The sequence below is a fragment of the Triticum urartu genome, chromosome 7 (assembly GCF_003073215.2).
Source record: "Triticum urartu cultivar G1812 chromosome 7, Tu2.1, whole genome shotgun sequence".
Taxonomy (NCBI): Eukaryota; Viridiplantae; Streptophyta; class Magnoliopsida; order Poales; family Poaceae; genus Triticum; species Triticum urartu.
Window position 1 is genome coordinate 512,700,822 of NC_053028.1, and position 15,891 is coordinate 512,716,712.

At 45.8% G+C, this 15,891-nt stretch overlaps 1 protein-coding gene across 1 annotated transcript; it reads right to left on the reverse strand.

Annotated features, from left to right (window-relative positions):
- Positions 1 to 6,656: 6,656 nt before the first annotated feature.
- Positions 6,657 to 9,681, reverse strand: LOC125524856 (histidine-containing phosphotransfer protein 2-like). Its single transcript, XM_048689883.1, has 6 exons — positions 9,471 to 9,681; positions 9,237 to 9,358; positions 9,067 to 9,135; positions 7,818 to 7,889; positions 7,355 to 7,427; positions 6,657 to 6,975 (listed from the first exon to the last, which is right to left on the reverse strand). The coding sequence occupies exons 1-6, from the start codon at positions 9,528 to 9,530 to the stop codon at positions 6,940 to 6,942; spliced, it is 432 nt and encodes a 143-aa protein (XP_048545840.1). The 5' UTR covers positions 9,531 to 9,681; the 3' UTR covers positions 6,657 to 6,939.
- Positions 9,682 to 15,891: the final 6,210 nt, after the last annotated feature.

Sequence of the window (15,891 nt, forward strand, 5' to 3'; positions counted from 1 at the left end):
GGTTGCAAAATCGGCCCCGGCTACGAAGCCGACGAACTCCGTGGTTGCAACGTCGGTGAGGCTCTGCAGGTATCACATCGGCGTGCGAGCTCGCCCTTTTAATATTGGCCTCTAGCAATGCTCGATTGAACCAACAATGGTGAATGGACCACTGGCTACAACAGCATACACCGATTGCAGCACCCTGTCGAGGTTCTAAGGTTCTAGCACAGGCGAATGCTGCTGCGAGCAGTCAAGAAGTTGCTGGATACGGTGCCGGAGCGTCTCTTCAGGCATCGAGCAGTCCCACGACGTGACGACGATGGCGTTCGACGAGGCACTCGGGCGGCTGCGCGTGTTCGATGAGCGGGTTCGGCGCCGTGGACATGACGGCGGCGAGCGCGGGGGTGAGCAGCTCCTCATGACAGCGGCGCAGTGGGCAGCGCGGGAGCGTCGACACGGCGGTGCTCGGGACGACGACGACGACAAGAGCGTGGCGTCGAGCAGCAGCGGGAACCGGCGCGGGTGCTGCTACAAGTGCGGTGAGCGGGGCCACTTCAAGCGGGAATGCCCTAAGCTGCGGAGGGCGCCGGCGGCGGAGCAGGCAATGTTGGCGGACGTCGGCGTCGAGGATGGCGGACTTCTCTAGGCCACGGCTTAGAGGTGAATGTTAGACAAATAAGCCGTACATGCATACGTGAGCTAGGTAGACGTGAGATGCATGCATGTATTAGCTGCGTGTAGTGTGTGTTGTTCTGTTGACGGGAATCGGGGGAGCGTTGGAGTCGGTCCTGGCGGGCGCGCATGACCTGGGCATGTACGTGCATGTCGCCAAGGGGCGTGGATGGCGCGGGCTGGATCGGGTGCTCAGCGTGATCTGGGACGTGGGTACGTGCCCGGCGAGTCCCAGGGTATAAATACCCCAACATTGTAACAGATGGATCTGGAGTTTGTTGCTCGAGGAAAATATAAACGGCCGTTCATGCGGCCGGCGGCGTACGTGCGCCGGGGCAAACTCTTGCTGTACGTACGTTCAACTCGATGACGTCCCGCGAGCTTCGATCCAGCAAAGCTTCACATGAGAGTTTCGTCAGCACGACGGTGTGATGACGGTGATGATGATGCTACCGACGCAGGGCTTCGCCTAAGCACCGCTACGATATGATCGAGGTGGATTATGGTGGAGGGGGGCACCGCACACGGCTAAGAGATCAATGATCAATTGTTGTGTCTATGGGGTGCCCCCTGCCCCCGTATATAAATGAGCAAGGGGAGGAGGCGGCCGGCCAGGGAGAGGCGCGCCAAGAGGGGGAGTCCTACTCCCACTAGGAGTAGGACTCCTCCTTTTCCTAGTAGGAGTAGGAGAGGGAAGGAAAGGGAGAGGAGGAGAAGGAAAGAGGGGGCCGACTCCCCTTGTCCTAAACCAATTCGGTTTGGGCCTTGGGGGGGGGGGCACTCCACACTCCCCTTGCTGCCCTCTATTTCCACTAAGGCCCATGTAGGCCCATTAACCCCCCGGGGTTCTGGTAACCCCCCGGTACTCTGGTATATGCCCGAAACCTTTCGGAACCTTTCTGGTGTCCGAACATAGTCATCCAATATATCGATCTTTACGTCTCGACCATTTCGAGACTCCTCGTCATGTCCGTGATCATATCCGGGACTCCGAACTACCTTCGGTACATCAAAACACAAAAACTCATAATACCGATCGTCACCGAACTTTAAGCGTGCGGACCCTACGGGTTCGAGAACTATGTAGACATGATCGAGACATGTCTCTGGTCAATAACCAATAGCGGAACCTAGATGCTCATATTGGCTCCCACATATTCTACAAAGATCTTTATCGGTCAAACCGCATAACAACATACGTTGTTCCCTTTGTCATCGGTATGTTACTTGCATGCGATTCGATCGTCGGTATCTCAATACTTAGTTCAATCTCGTTACCGGCAAGTCTCTTTACTCGTTCTGTAATACATCATCCCGCAACTAACTCATTAGTTACAATGCTTGCAAGGCTTATAGTGATGTGCATTACCGAGTGGGCCCAGAGATACCTCTCCGACAATCGGAGTGACAAATCCTAATCTCGAAATACGCCAACTCAACAAGTACCTTCGGAGACACCTGTAGAGCACCTTTACAATCACCCAATTACGTTGTGACGTTTGGTAGCACACAAAGTGTTCCTCCGGTAAACGGGAGTTCCATAATCTCATAGTCATAGGAACATGTATAAGTCATGAAGAAAGCAATAGCAACATACTAAACGATCAAGTGCTAAGCTAATGAGATGGGTCAAGTCAATCACATCATTCTCCTAATGATGTGATCCCGTTAATCAAATGACAACTCATGTCTATGGCTAGGAAACATAACCATCTTTGATCAACGAGCTAGTCAAGTAGAGGCATACTAGTGACACTCTGCTTGTCTATATATTCACACATGTATCATGTTTCCGGTTAATACAATTCTAGCATGAATAATAAACATTTATCATGATATAAGGATATAAATAATAACTTTATTATTGCCTCTAGGGCATATTTCCTTCAAAATCTCACTCAGGAAACCGTCGAGCAGCTCCTCAACACCCCGATCTCAGGGGATTCACCGGCTGACAAAGTCTTAGAGGTGTCACGTCATTCCACTCTGGCTGAGCATGCTCGCCTTGCGCAAAGCCACCGAAACCTCATCGCCTGAGAGCAAGAGCTAGCGGACAACAGTCGGCAACATCAGCAGACATCCCGGTCTGTAGTTTGACGAGGGCAAGATATCAACAAGTTTGTAGCCAAAGGCCTAGGCGACTCCCGAGTCATGTGCACCCTGATTGAAAATGTCTAGGCCGCGACTAGAGTGGCAGATGCAATCCAACAACAGGGAGACAGAGACATCGTTGACGGCATCCGACAGCTGTCGAATTTCCTGAAGGTCACAGTCGTGCAGAACAAGATGATTCACGACTGTCTGGCTTCTCGCAGCAGAGTGCCTGTGGGAACCGAAAACCGAGTGCCAAACAATAGCCTCTTCACACCCACGACAGCTGGCCAGTCGTAGGGCCGACAACTGTGTGGGGGGATGTGCATGAGCCATTTCCATGTTGCCGGGAGGAGCCTCCTCGGTGGCGTGAGGACCCTTCTCCACGACACCGACTAGATTCTCCTCAACACCATGATGGCGTCTTACCACAAGGGCATAGAGATGTTCCCCGTGGCCGAGACGATTATTCTCAACGAAGACAGAGGACTCTTCCTCATCGACGTGATGATTCTCCATGCCATCAGGATGCTTATCCCCAACGTCATGATTTTTCGCCTCGCAATCGGGATTGTTCACCCTGACAGTTGGATGACCAGCCATGCAGACAAGACGATCAACGTCATAGGCATGATGACTCGCCCTGACATAATAGAGATTCACCTAGGATACGGGCGAATTCTCCACACCAATGGGGTGACCAGCACTACGACGCACGCAAAACCTTTGTTCAAAAGTGAGGGGGATCATGCACAGGATGCAAGGCATGAACATGAGCATGACTGACCGAGTGGATCAGGATCCTCAGGCCCATTGTGCTTCTTGTTGTTGAGCTGGAGGATGTCTTCTTCAAGAACTTCTAGGGTATTATAGACAGAGACATCTAGAGTCGGAAGATCCATATGGTTCCTTTACCCTATCGATTCTGGATGAGTTCCGGAATTTAGAAGTATGATGGAAACACCAAGTCGGAAACTTGCCTCGCAGATTACCTATTGCCCGTGCAGATCGGAGGCGGTAACGAGAATCTATCTACGCGGAACTTGTCTCTTTCCTGGAGGGATCAACTAGAGCGTGGATCAACAATCTACCGGAAAATAGTATTTACCCCTGACAAGAGCTGGAGGATGTCTTCTTCAAGAACTTCTAGGGTATGTAAACGCGTCTCGGAGGTTAATAGGAACTAATGCTTTTGTGTGCGAGGGCCCAAGGAGATGCTACTTGTGAGCTGCGTTGAGATTTTCTCGAAAAGAAGTGAATTGCAGTACAGTAGAGATAAGTATTTCCCTTAGTTAAAAACCAAAATTATCAATCCAGTAGAAGAACCACACGAAACCTCGTTATCAGCACCTACACACAAAAGAGCAAATACTTGCACCCGACGTGATCAAGAGGATTGTCAATCCCCTTGGTGGTCGTTTGCAAGGATCAAATCTGATAGTAATAGATAGAAATAAAACATAAAATAAAATAACGATAAATAAATTGCAGCAAGATATTTTTAGAAACAAAAAGCATACGGTGGGTAAACAAATTACTGTTGAAGACGTATCAGGAGAACACTCGGGATTATATAGAGGTGGACTCAGCTAAGCAACGCCGTGGAGGGTATCACAAAGGACAGAGCCATCCTGGCCTTCCAACGGGGTGTGAGGTACAAACACCTCCAGCTCAAGCTGGGGCTAACTAGGATTACGTCCATGCGCCTATTGATGGACATGGCCAACAAATATGCAAATGGAGAGGAAGATGACAGATTCCAAAAAGGAGAACCTCAAACCAGCCGACTGCTCATAATGGGTAGAACAATTAGATTTGCAAGAGCGACAAGAACAAGCGCCGTCAGAATAGACGTTGGAGATGGTCGCATTTGTCAGCTAAGGAAAGAAAGGTGTGGGGCAGAAAAAAGAATGGAGCCCGCGAAATAAACAGGAGAGTGAGAATATACTGGACAAGCCTTGTTGTATCAAGAATAATTTGGAATTCGGACACACACGCACACGCACACGCGAGCGCGCGCGCACGCACACACACACACACTAGCACTTATGCCCATGCTTTGCGACCGAAAAGAAAATTAGAGTTATGTGCAATCACAATGGTTCATAGCGAATACACTATGAAGAAATGCTAGTTGTCCCACCTATATATGCAAAGAAATGCTGATTGTTCCATTCACCTAAACATCCAACAGTGCTACCGACGGCAGGGAGGCGCACGCTGAGGTCTAGAAGAAATACATATCAGCCGCACAATCACGAAAGGAGCCATAGCGTAGTTGGGAGTTCCACGTAAGGTCATCGGTGCATAGCGTAATTGGGAGTTTTTTTTTTCGGGGTTGTAGTTGGGAGTTCCACATAAGGTCATCGGTGCCTACTAGACGCTCAGAACACGGGCAGTCATCTGGACATAGCTGGCTAGCCATGCCTCGCTTGTTTTTTTTTGAGATAAGCCTCGCTTGATGCAGGGCCGTCTTTTGCCCCGGACAACATGAAATATCCATGCATCTGTTTCTTGATATAATTAGAATTTTCATCCATGCACAGGCCTAATGAAACAACGGGAGGAACCCGTCAGGCGAAGGCCCAACCCAGCAAATTGGAAACTCAATCTTGTGTGGGCTTTGACACAGATAACAAAATTTATAGAAAAAATAACTTCACTTTAGAACACATCATCTTGTCTGGCTGGGTGGCAACCCCTGGGTTGTCTCTTTAACCCGCGCCACGGATAACAAAATCTATAGAAAAAATAACTTCACCTTAGAACACATCATCTTATCTGGAGGGTGGCAACCCCTGGGTTGTCTCTTGTATAGATCGTGCGTTTGACTCCTGGCTCCGGCGATTATTTTTTAGTCTTCAGCAGACTCCCGGTTTCGTTCGTACGTACGGGACGAGCACATATGTCCGTGCATTGCAACGGGAAAGAAAATTAGGGTTATGTGCAATCACAATGATTCATAGCGAGTACACTATGAAGAAACGCTAGTTGTTCCACCTATGTATGCAAAGAAATGCTGATTGTCCCATTCACCTAAACATCCAACAGTGCTACCGACGGCAGGGAGGCGCACGCCGAGGTCTAGAAGAAATACATATCAACCGCACAATCACAAAAGGAGCCATAGTGTAGTTGGGAATTCCACGTAAGGTCATCGGTGCATAGGGTAGTTGGGAGTTCTTTTTTTGTGGGGAGTAGTTGGGAGTTCCCCGTAAGGTCATCCGTGCCTATTAGACGCCCAGACCACCGACGGTCATCTGGACATCGCCGGCTAGCCATGCCTCGCTTGATGCAAGGCCGTCTTTTGCCCCGTACAACATGAAATATTCATTCATCTGTTTCTTGGCATAATTAGAATTTGCATCCATGCATAGGCCCAACGAAACAACGGGAGGAATCCGTCAGGCGAAGGCCCAACCCAGCAACGTGGAAACTCAACCTTGCGTGGGCTTCGACTTTGTGTGGGATCTTTAACCAGCGTCACAGATAACAAAATCTATAGAACCGATAACTTCACATTAGAATGCATTATCTTGTCTGGATGGGTGGCAACCCCTTGGTTGCCTCTTGTATAGGTCGTGTGTTCGACTCCTGGCTCAGGCGATCCCTGAGGACTGCAAGCTTCATGATCCCCTAGATGTTGCCCTGCATCACCTTTAGGGGCCCCTCCCAGCATATCCGTTGTTCTTCTCTGGCGGACAAACGATCAGTTCGCTGTTGCGGCGATGCTGCGAGATTCTGATGGTGGTGACAGCGGCCAGGAGGCAACACCTCTCGGTATACCGGCCAACAACAAGATTTTAGCTTGGTTCAAGAACCAACAAATCTCTCCCCTCACCCAAAGGGGAGGAAACAACATTTCACAAGACGGTAATTAAAAACAACAAACAACATACAAGAAACCAAGCCAAAAAGAAACCAACCAAATATAGAGTTTACGCATAGCCAACAGGCTATCCATGACACACGAGTATATAGTGTTGATAGACAAAGACATCGACACACAAGACAACAAGTTCCATTTGCAGGGTGGTCGCGAGCCCGGAGTGCCAAAGCAAGAATCGTCATGTGATTCCACGCTTCCCCCTCCAAAAGCCCAGCAACTGCTGAATGCTGACTACATCTTGAGAGATACATCCTCCGCATCATGCCAGATCACACGGGGCTATGCTCTTTTGGCTTCAATTACTGCTACTTAGGACCCAAGGCTGCAATCTGCTGCTCCAACTACATCAAAAGAAGAATAGATTATTATGATAGGTCTACGAAGTACAGTGCTGCTTAAGTGGGTACATGGCAAAGGTTAAGTTGAGCTGGGAAACAAGGAGATACAACTGCTTTTTTTGAGCTAATGTATACATCTAACGAAACATTGTGACAAAATTAAGGCAGAAACATTCAACGACCAAATGGGACTTTCGAAAACCTCGAACTAAGTGCTCCAGAAACCAAAAAACATATTGCTATAAAAATTTCAACAGTAACAAAAATAAGATCAAGGCTATTATTGTTTTTTTATCTTAAGCAATATATGACCAGTCTATGTATTTACGATACTTGTGAGAAGTTGGAAGTCAAAAGCCAACATAGACGCATAAGATGCTACCTGCATAATGGCCTGTAGCCTGCCGCGCACATCATAGAACTCGTTCCTAAGAAGATTCAATGCCGTGAGACACCTGAAATAATGCAAACACACCACACTGTCACGTTCTGAAGGGGTTAAGCAAACTGAATTGAAATGCTTCGGAAATTGTAACCCGTTGTTTGAGAAAGAACTCTAGCCATCAAAACTTAGTTGTGGTATAAACAGAAGTCTAGAGTAACAAGTTACATGAGAATTATCAAAGAGGCATATATTGAGATAAAGAAGTGAGTTATATCAATCACCTTATTGGAGATGAAGTGAACAAGCAGGTTAGTTCTTATGAACCTTAGATTAATATGAGCCAAAAATAGTGTCATAAAAGACAAAATAAGCTTGCAGGTTTCACAGAGGGGATTTGATAATCACATAGAGTAGAGAATAATTACTATGCAACATATATAGTAAGGTATCAAGAACTGACCCTTCTTTGTTCTTTGCCTTGTAGAACTGGCGAAAGTGCTCGCAGGCGAGGTTAACTTTCCTAGCACCAACACTGATACATGCTAAAAAGAGCAAGATCAAGAAACTGAAAATTTCTCAAACTTAACAAACGCTAAGGAATGTTGATTCACATAAGCATAATTGCGGTGTCACAATAATATTGGGGGAGTCATTCATCATGGTTATTACCAAGATATTTTTTTTGATAAACCGGAAAAGAAAACAACATTGTTGGCCTTATGTGCGATAGCAGTTAGTAGTGCTAGAGATATTTATAAAACGATAAAATTTCCCTGGCCTAACAGGATGAATATCGGCATTTCCATTTGCACAGAACACAACTAAACTCGTCTCTTGGAATTATGGCTAAACGACAACACAAACTGCACAAGGCACATACCCACAACGTATACACACCCACGACGACAGATCCAAATAGAGACAGCATCAATGTATGTAGCGGAGAAACACCCATTGGCGTTACATAGAGCAGGAGATCATTAATACGTTGTTGAATATCACATTCAATAGTACGAGAAATTTCCACAAGACGACAAAGTTTTCCTAGACAAGTTTTAGCATTACCATTGGCAGGAATGCCGACAATTCCATCTTATGAAATATGAAACAAAACTAAACTCAGCTCTTCTATTGATGTGTATACGACAACCGCAAACGACACAACACCGACACATCCGAATAGAAATGTGGACAGACGAGGAAAACCGCCACCACCGTTATCCTGAATAGCATATCACTAGTAATAACATGATGGCTCACAAGACGACAAAGTTTCAATTTCTCGTCGAGCCATAACATTGCCGTTGGATGAATACCAGTACCCCCGTTAGGTACACAACAATTATTTCCTTAACGAGTTTTAGCATTTTGCCATTGCCAGGAATGCCGACAATTCCGTTATACTAAACCCAGCTCTTATATTTATGCGTATACGACAACCGCAAATGACACAGCACCGACACATCCTAATAGATTTGTGGACAGACAAGAAAAACCGCCATCGCCGTTACGCTGAATAGCATATCACTAGCTAATACCAGGAAGGCTCGCAAGACGACAAAGTTTTAATTTCTCGTCGAGCCTTAAACATTGCCGTTGGACACTTATACTTATGGCTACGCAGTAGTGCGAAGCCGCAAACAACACCTACCAAAGGGTAATGCCCATGACAAACACATCAGAATCGATGCAGTGGGGAAATAAATCACCTGCAGCTGCACGCCTTGAGCTGGTGCACCAGTTCGCCCACCATTTCGAAGTCGACGACGGGCAGGTTCCTGGGAGGGAATCAGAAATTAAGCAGAGGAGACGAAATCAATACTCAAGACGATCGGGATAAGGAGAGCAGAGGGCTTGGGCGCGGTGGTACGGCACGGACAGAAGGCTGGTGATATCGTTGAGCATCCTGTCGGCGTCGCCGAGGAAGATGTTGATGACCTCGGGGACGAACCCCTCGTCCTGTGGCGACTGCAGCTGTTGGTAGTACTCGTCCAGAATTCCCTGGATCCATCAGGCCAAGTCAGAAGACAGCCATACAGCCATCCGGGGCACGAATTCCAGCCCCAGGGCCACACGGTCGCGCGCTACAGAGTTGAGGGGAGGGACGACTCACCGTGGCGTACATGTAGCTGATGTGCTCGTTGAGCTGGCTTCTTAGCGCGGCGGCCGACATGGCGAAGCGAGGAGGTCCGGGAGTCCGGCGATCCGGGAGACAGAGGTCGGAATTCGAAGCTGCTGGCGGAGTGGACGAGGACAGGAGAGGAGTGCAGGTCACGGAGGCTCTCTCACGGAGCCTTTTGGCAGGGAGTGCTCGTTAAACTCTACTGTGCTGGCCGCTATCAATGAAGAGCTTGGAGAGGAGTGCAGGCAGGTCACGGTGGCTCTCTCACGGAGCCTTTTGGCAGGGAGTGCTCTACTGGCTGGCCGTCATCAATGAAGAGCTTAAAGTTGAAGATGGCATACGTGCGTGTGCATGCAGCTACATTTTGGTGGATGAATGGATGGATGCCGGGCCAGTAAGCTACAGGTTGACCACGACAGCGTCAGCCAGGCAAGCAGATGCTAGAAGGGCTTGACCACTCGTTCGGTCCTTAGCCCATGCCCCACTGGTCATTGACGGAAGGGAGTGTTGCTTTTGCAATGCATAGCCCCTCACTAAATAGTAAACTAGATCGGGATCGCGCCTTGGCGCGAGGGTGTCTGTTCAAACATTTTGGTCAAGCAAGTAATACTAAGTCCTAAGTCCAGTAGTAATCTTGGTTTAGCATATACATTCATACAGAGTAACAATACAATGAAGATTCAGTACAATAATGTTCATCTAAGGTTGTCTGAATTTCAGTTTCACATGAATATATATTTACTAAAACACTTCCACTATTTGCACCAGAAGGCATCGTAAATGGTCCTCCAATGTGTTCTTGATGCCGAGCCCTACAGAGAAGGAAGAAGGGAACATGCGATCAAAGAGCACTACAAGAAAACTGAGATGCTGTGTCGAAAATCCTCGTGACGGAGATGGACAATGTCATGGAAATACCTAATGTGTGATATTTTCGTGGGTGGCGTCATTGATTACCGCAAATCAGAGACGATAGAAGTCACTAAGTCGTTTCAACCTTTGAGCGCACCTGGCTACCAATTTCTACGACGGTTTGGTAATTTCTTTGACGAACCTAATAGAGTCGCCGAATATTGCGAATGTTTTATGATAAAATTTTCTCAACTAATGTCTACCGATGGGACCCGCCATAGCTGCTTCCACTAGTAGAAAATAGGGCTTTGGTCACAGCTCAATATACAAATTAGTCCCGGTTGCATTACGAACAGGGACTAATGTGAGCATTAGTCCTGGTTCGAGCGGCTAAAGGCATTAGTCCCGGTTCAAATGAGACCTTTAGTCCCGTTTTGAGACACGAACCGCGACTAAAGGGTGCGATGCTCTTTAGTCCCGGTTCGTGTCTCAAACCGGGACTAAAGATTAGACCTTTAGTCCCGGTTTGAGACACGAATCGGGACTAAATGGTGTGATGCCCTTTATTCTCGGTTCGTGTCTCGAACCGGGACTAAAGGGGTTCGTGTCTCAAACCCTACCACCCCCCTTGTATCGTCATTTCAGTTTTGAAAAAAACAAAAGAAAATGATAAAAACTTCAAAAAATAAAATCCTTCGAGATATAGTTATATTACTACATCTACTAGTTAGGAAAATTTTAAAACTTAAATTTGGACATGTTTTGTAAAAAAATGTTATGAAAAAGTAAAACGGCCATAACTTCTGCATACGATGTCGAAAAAACGTATGATATATCAAAATGTTCAGCATGAAAATCTGCATCCGATTTTGACTGCCGTAGGCCTGTTTGCAAATTTTTTGAATCCTCAAATTTTAAAAGAAAAAATGTTATGCTCAAATGTCGTTTTTTTAAATTTCGGTTAAATCTGGTCAAACTACTTATTCAAGAAGTATTAGTGTTACTAAATAATTATTCAAGAATATTAGTTTTACTAAATAATTATTTCAGTTTTTTTGATTTTTGGTTAAATTTGGTCACACTATGGTCAAACTACTTATTCAAGAAATATTAGTGTTACTAAATAATTATTGTTTTTTAGAATAATAGTTTCAAACTCAAACAGTGAAACATGTGACTTCATGCTCAAGCTAAACTCCTGAGGGTTAATAGGATTGACATCTTACTATTGTCAGGAAAACAACAAATGCAGACTTGGAAACGAGGGAGAATAGAACCCGGAAGTTAAGCGTGCTCAGGCTTGAGTAGTGAGAGGATGGGTGACCGGCCGGGAAGTTAGATAATTTGGAATGATGAGGGGTGATTAGAGATTAGAGGTTAAATTGAGCAGTGATGAGGGGTGTTTAGAGATTAAATTATCAAATAATTCAGAAATTTGAAAATCGGGAAAATTAAAAAAATTTAAAAAAAAATCATAAAATTTCCTTTAGTCCCGGTTGGTGTCCAGACAGCGGCCACGTGGAGGGCCTTTAGTCCCGGTTCGTAACAGAACCGGGCCCTCTAGAACCGGGACAAATGGGCCTTTTTCTACTAGTGTTCATGGCTTATTGAGCGGTAGGACCTGTGTACCAATGTTTGCAGTAGGACCCACCTTGTTTTTTTAGAGTCTAGTGAGCTCTATAAATATTTTCTTCCATCTAATATAGATAGGTAATAGCCAGTGAAAAACTTATTTTGTTCCACCTAAAAAAATAGATAGTGGCCGGGCAAAAAAAACTTGAAACCATGCATTCATGAGCTGATGTTATTTCGTTCTATACAAAAATAAAAATGGAAATATAAGTTAACAAGTAAAAGTTTGGTACACGGGGTTTGAACCGGGGACCATTATGGTCTGAGCAAACGGCGGTGCTAATAGGCTAGAATTTTATTTAGATACTTATATGTATTTAGATACTATATGCATCCGAAAAATAATATTATGGTCATTGACCGAATGGAGCGTCCCTTTTGCAATGCATAGCCTATCACTAAGAAGTACATTGCATACATATACTATATGTTAGTTTAGCTAATGCATATTCTTGGCATGTTGATATCTTTTACCTCGAAAACATAAATACATAAAAAACATAAATACGTAATAATGTTGGTTTGTGCTAAAACAAGGAAAGAAATCATGATTTCATCAGATGCAAAATGCCAAATCAATTTGTAGATTTTTTAGTGGTATTCACATCGGATCCGGCTTGCCTACTCCCTCTCCATGCTTCCATCCGTGCTCCCACTTCATCCTACGGCTATCTTTTTCCCTTTTTCCTTTCTAATCTAATCATCTCCCCCCTGATTTTAAGAGGGTGGGGCCAGACCTTATTTTGTCCAATCAAATCAAGCCACATATGCGGGAGTACGGATGGGCACACGGGGAGGGAGCAGGCAAGTCTCGTCCATTCACATCGGACGTGGACTTTAATTTGGAACATGGTTCCATGGGAACCCCCTGCGAATAGTAAATTTGGAAAACATACTTGGACAAAAAATCTGATCTTTTTGTAAGATATGTAGCCGACCGATATACTCGCGTATGAAGCTTCATGATGAAATGATATCCGTGGTATTCTGAGCAAAAATGACGAAATGATGCTATAAAAAAGGCAACTGCTAGGCGTCAGCCGGAAAGGATCAGCCGCCTCGCCAGCCATCGATTCACCCTAATAAGAACCCGTTTGATCCTCCTGTTGAGTTGACCATGCCATCTCTTCAATCCCCATGTACGCAACATCCGCGTAAGTTGCAAAAAAAACACCTGCATAAGTTGCAAAGCAGCATCCCCGATTCCCGACCCATGCCCTCGTGTACCTCCAGTGGGGGCATCAGCTTCCGTCGACAGAGCATGCTGTAACATAGCATCCTACACGACTCCGGCGGCAGCTCATAAGCTCATCACGCTCGAGCATGCTGCAATGCAGCACCCACGTGACTTCGGCTAGCAACCGCGCTAGTCCATCTTGCAAGCACAACGGTGGCAGCATGCGATGCTACATCACAACTCCTTTCTTCCTGCTTGCCACGGATCTCTGGCTTGCAGCACCCTGACCCGGCTCTATCGCAACCTTGAAGTAGCCGACGCTCCAAGCTAGCGGCCATATGACACTCCGGTGAGTGGCCTCAAAGTACGAGCACATTAGCTGCTATGACCACCCGTTGAACCAACGACAACTGTTGCATTGTCGGCGAGCTCTTAGGTTGCAGCATCGGCCGCGGCTACCATGCCGACAAGCTTGTGGTAGCAACGTCAACGAGGCTCTGCAGTTGCAGCATCGGCATGCGAGTGCGGTCTTGTAACATTGGCCTCTAGCAACGCTAGATTGCAGCAGGCCAGGAGCCATGGCAGCTGCGACGACCGGCTACAATAGCATTGCCGCACTCTGGCGAGGATATAAGGTTCCAGAACTAGCGAGTGCTGCCACGAGCGGCTTCCTGGGTTAGATCGAGTAGATGCTACGGGGGAGATCTGATCAACACGCTGGGGGTAGGAGAAAAAAATAGCGGTGAATGCTTTGTTGGTCGGGAGCTGAGATGCGCTGGTCTCAGCGGGATGCGTGGCAAGCATAGGAGGCATCTCAAGGATTTTCCAATAAAAACACACTTTTGAACGAATAGTATGTTGTTGTTAACCTTGTCCTCTTTCCTAGTTTCCTAAGACTGTACGTCTTTCTTCTTTGTGTTTCAGTTATAGACACCTAGGAGTTTATCTGTACGTGTTTTGTACGTACATGTTTCTGTATGGCCAGAAGCGTGCTTAGTCCACGTTGCGGCCAAGTCGTGTCTAACGTTTTCGTAGCACGAGCGAGTCCACGATCTGAAGCCGTGGGATGGTGCGAGCATGTTGGGTCGGGGCGTAGAAGTCGCTCAGTTTGTTTTCCCTGTTGAATAAAAGAAGAGAAACAGAAAAGACGCTGGAATTAAGGCGTCGCAAAACTGTCTCCCGTGTTCGTGTGTGTTTTCTGTTCGTCCTCGAGTTCCTCCTGGGCTCAGATCGAGGCATCCACAGATCGCGTGTGTGTAGATCACGACCTGAAAGCTGTCATAGTATAATCCTGATTATATTTTCTTCACTAACAATACCACGGGTTCTCATTCGTTTATACAACTTCATATGGGAGTAGAATGGTCAAGCAAGTTTGATACCCCAAATTCCAAGATTTTTTTGCATTTCTCTAGTATTGTTTTTTCTGATTTTACAAATCATGTGGGTGTGCACCTTTGTATTCCAGTATTCACACCCTTTTATGTCAATGTAAGGCATCTATCTTCTCTCGCGATTGGTGAAGTTCGCTAAAATGACTAGAATAAATATGACCACAATATATTTTCTCTGCACCCATTAGTCTCTAGCTTGAAAACGTAATATGCAAGAATATTTGCAGTTTGGCAAGAAGACAATATTATTAGTGGCACAAACTATTCACACCTATGTAATGAATATTTTTAAATTACTGGCACATGACTCTGTGATGATTTGACTTGTACGTTGACACAATATTGGTGGTGGTTGGCGGTGGGTAGAGAATAATAAAAAGGAAAAATGTCATGGTTATCATGGCACAAATTAGTTCTTTTGAATGCAAAATGTGGCATATGCTTTAGAGATATATGCGAGCATTTGATCAAGCCCTATTAGTAAACAAGCTTTGTTGATTCTGGACTCTTTGAGAAGCATATATGTGCAAGGCTTCTCAGATAGAACTATTATCGTAGTGGTAATTTGTTGATACTACCCCCGTCTAGGTGAATAAGTCATTCGCGTAGTTCTGGGTCATCGATTTGAGGAATTAAATATGTGTTATATGTCATGAAAAGTATACCAATAGATTTCTACATGGATATAGTTTCTAAATATATATTTTTTGTCACGTATAATACATATTTAGATAGTTAAATAGTCCACCTAGAACTACGCGAATGACTTATTCACCGAGACGGAGGTAGTACCCTTTTTTGGCAATGCATAAGTAGTGTGGATTGGAATAGAACATGGCTTGGAACTTGTGAAGCATGATATTATATTGTGTGGGTAACGACACATTCATAAGGATTTGGCTCGATCCATAGATCACAAATGAACCCACGTTTCGACTTAGGACACCGAGGGGGGAACAGCCGATATAACCGAGTTTTGACTTTCTTAGATGTCCACGGGATGTGTGATATCCTTATTTTGAATGCGCGCTTCTGGAAAGTTGATGCGGGGAGCATTTTGATTCTTATTATGATGCCCATGCTTCAGTTTGACTCCCTCTTAGGAGCAGGCATTTAGCTGCTTGTCGGTCTGCGTCCTCTATAGGTTTGCGTTGTCGGAGCTCGAGCAACAGGTCGCTCTTGGTGCATCCAGTGCCCACCAGGATGGTCTCTGGCCCATATGAAAATTTATATGGAGGTCCGATGTACCACTAAAGATGAAGTTAGGAACATGGAAGATTGTGTTATGAGCCGTGGCGACCATGCAATGCAAATTTCTCGCCATATTGTGATGCATGCTCCCTGTCCTTTTTCGTGG

What these genes read in the sequence shown, in the direction of transcription:
- LOC125524856 (XM_048689883.1), bottom strand. Translation starts at nt 9,530, where the DNA reads ATGTCGGCCGCCGCGCTAAGAAGCCAGCTCAACGAGCACATCAGCTAC. An exon ending in CTCAAGGCGTGCAGCTGCAG is followed by an intron (nt 7,890 to 9,066) that starts GTGATTTATTTC and finishes AGCATGTATCAG; the next exon opens with TGTTGGTGCTAGGAAAGTTA. An exon ending in AAGGCAAAGAACAAAGAAGG is followed by an intron (nt 7,428 to 7,817) that starts GTCAGTTCTTGA and finishes GCATTATTTCAG; the next exon opens with GTGTCTCACGGCATTGAATC.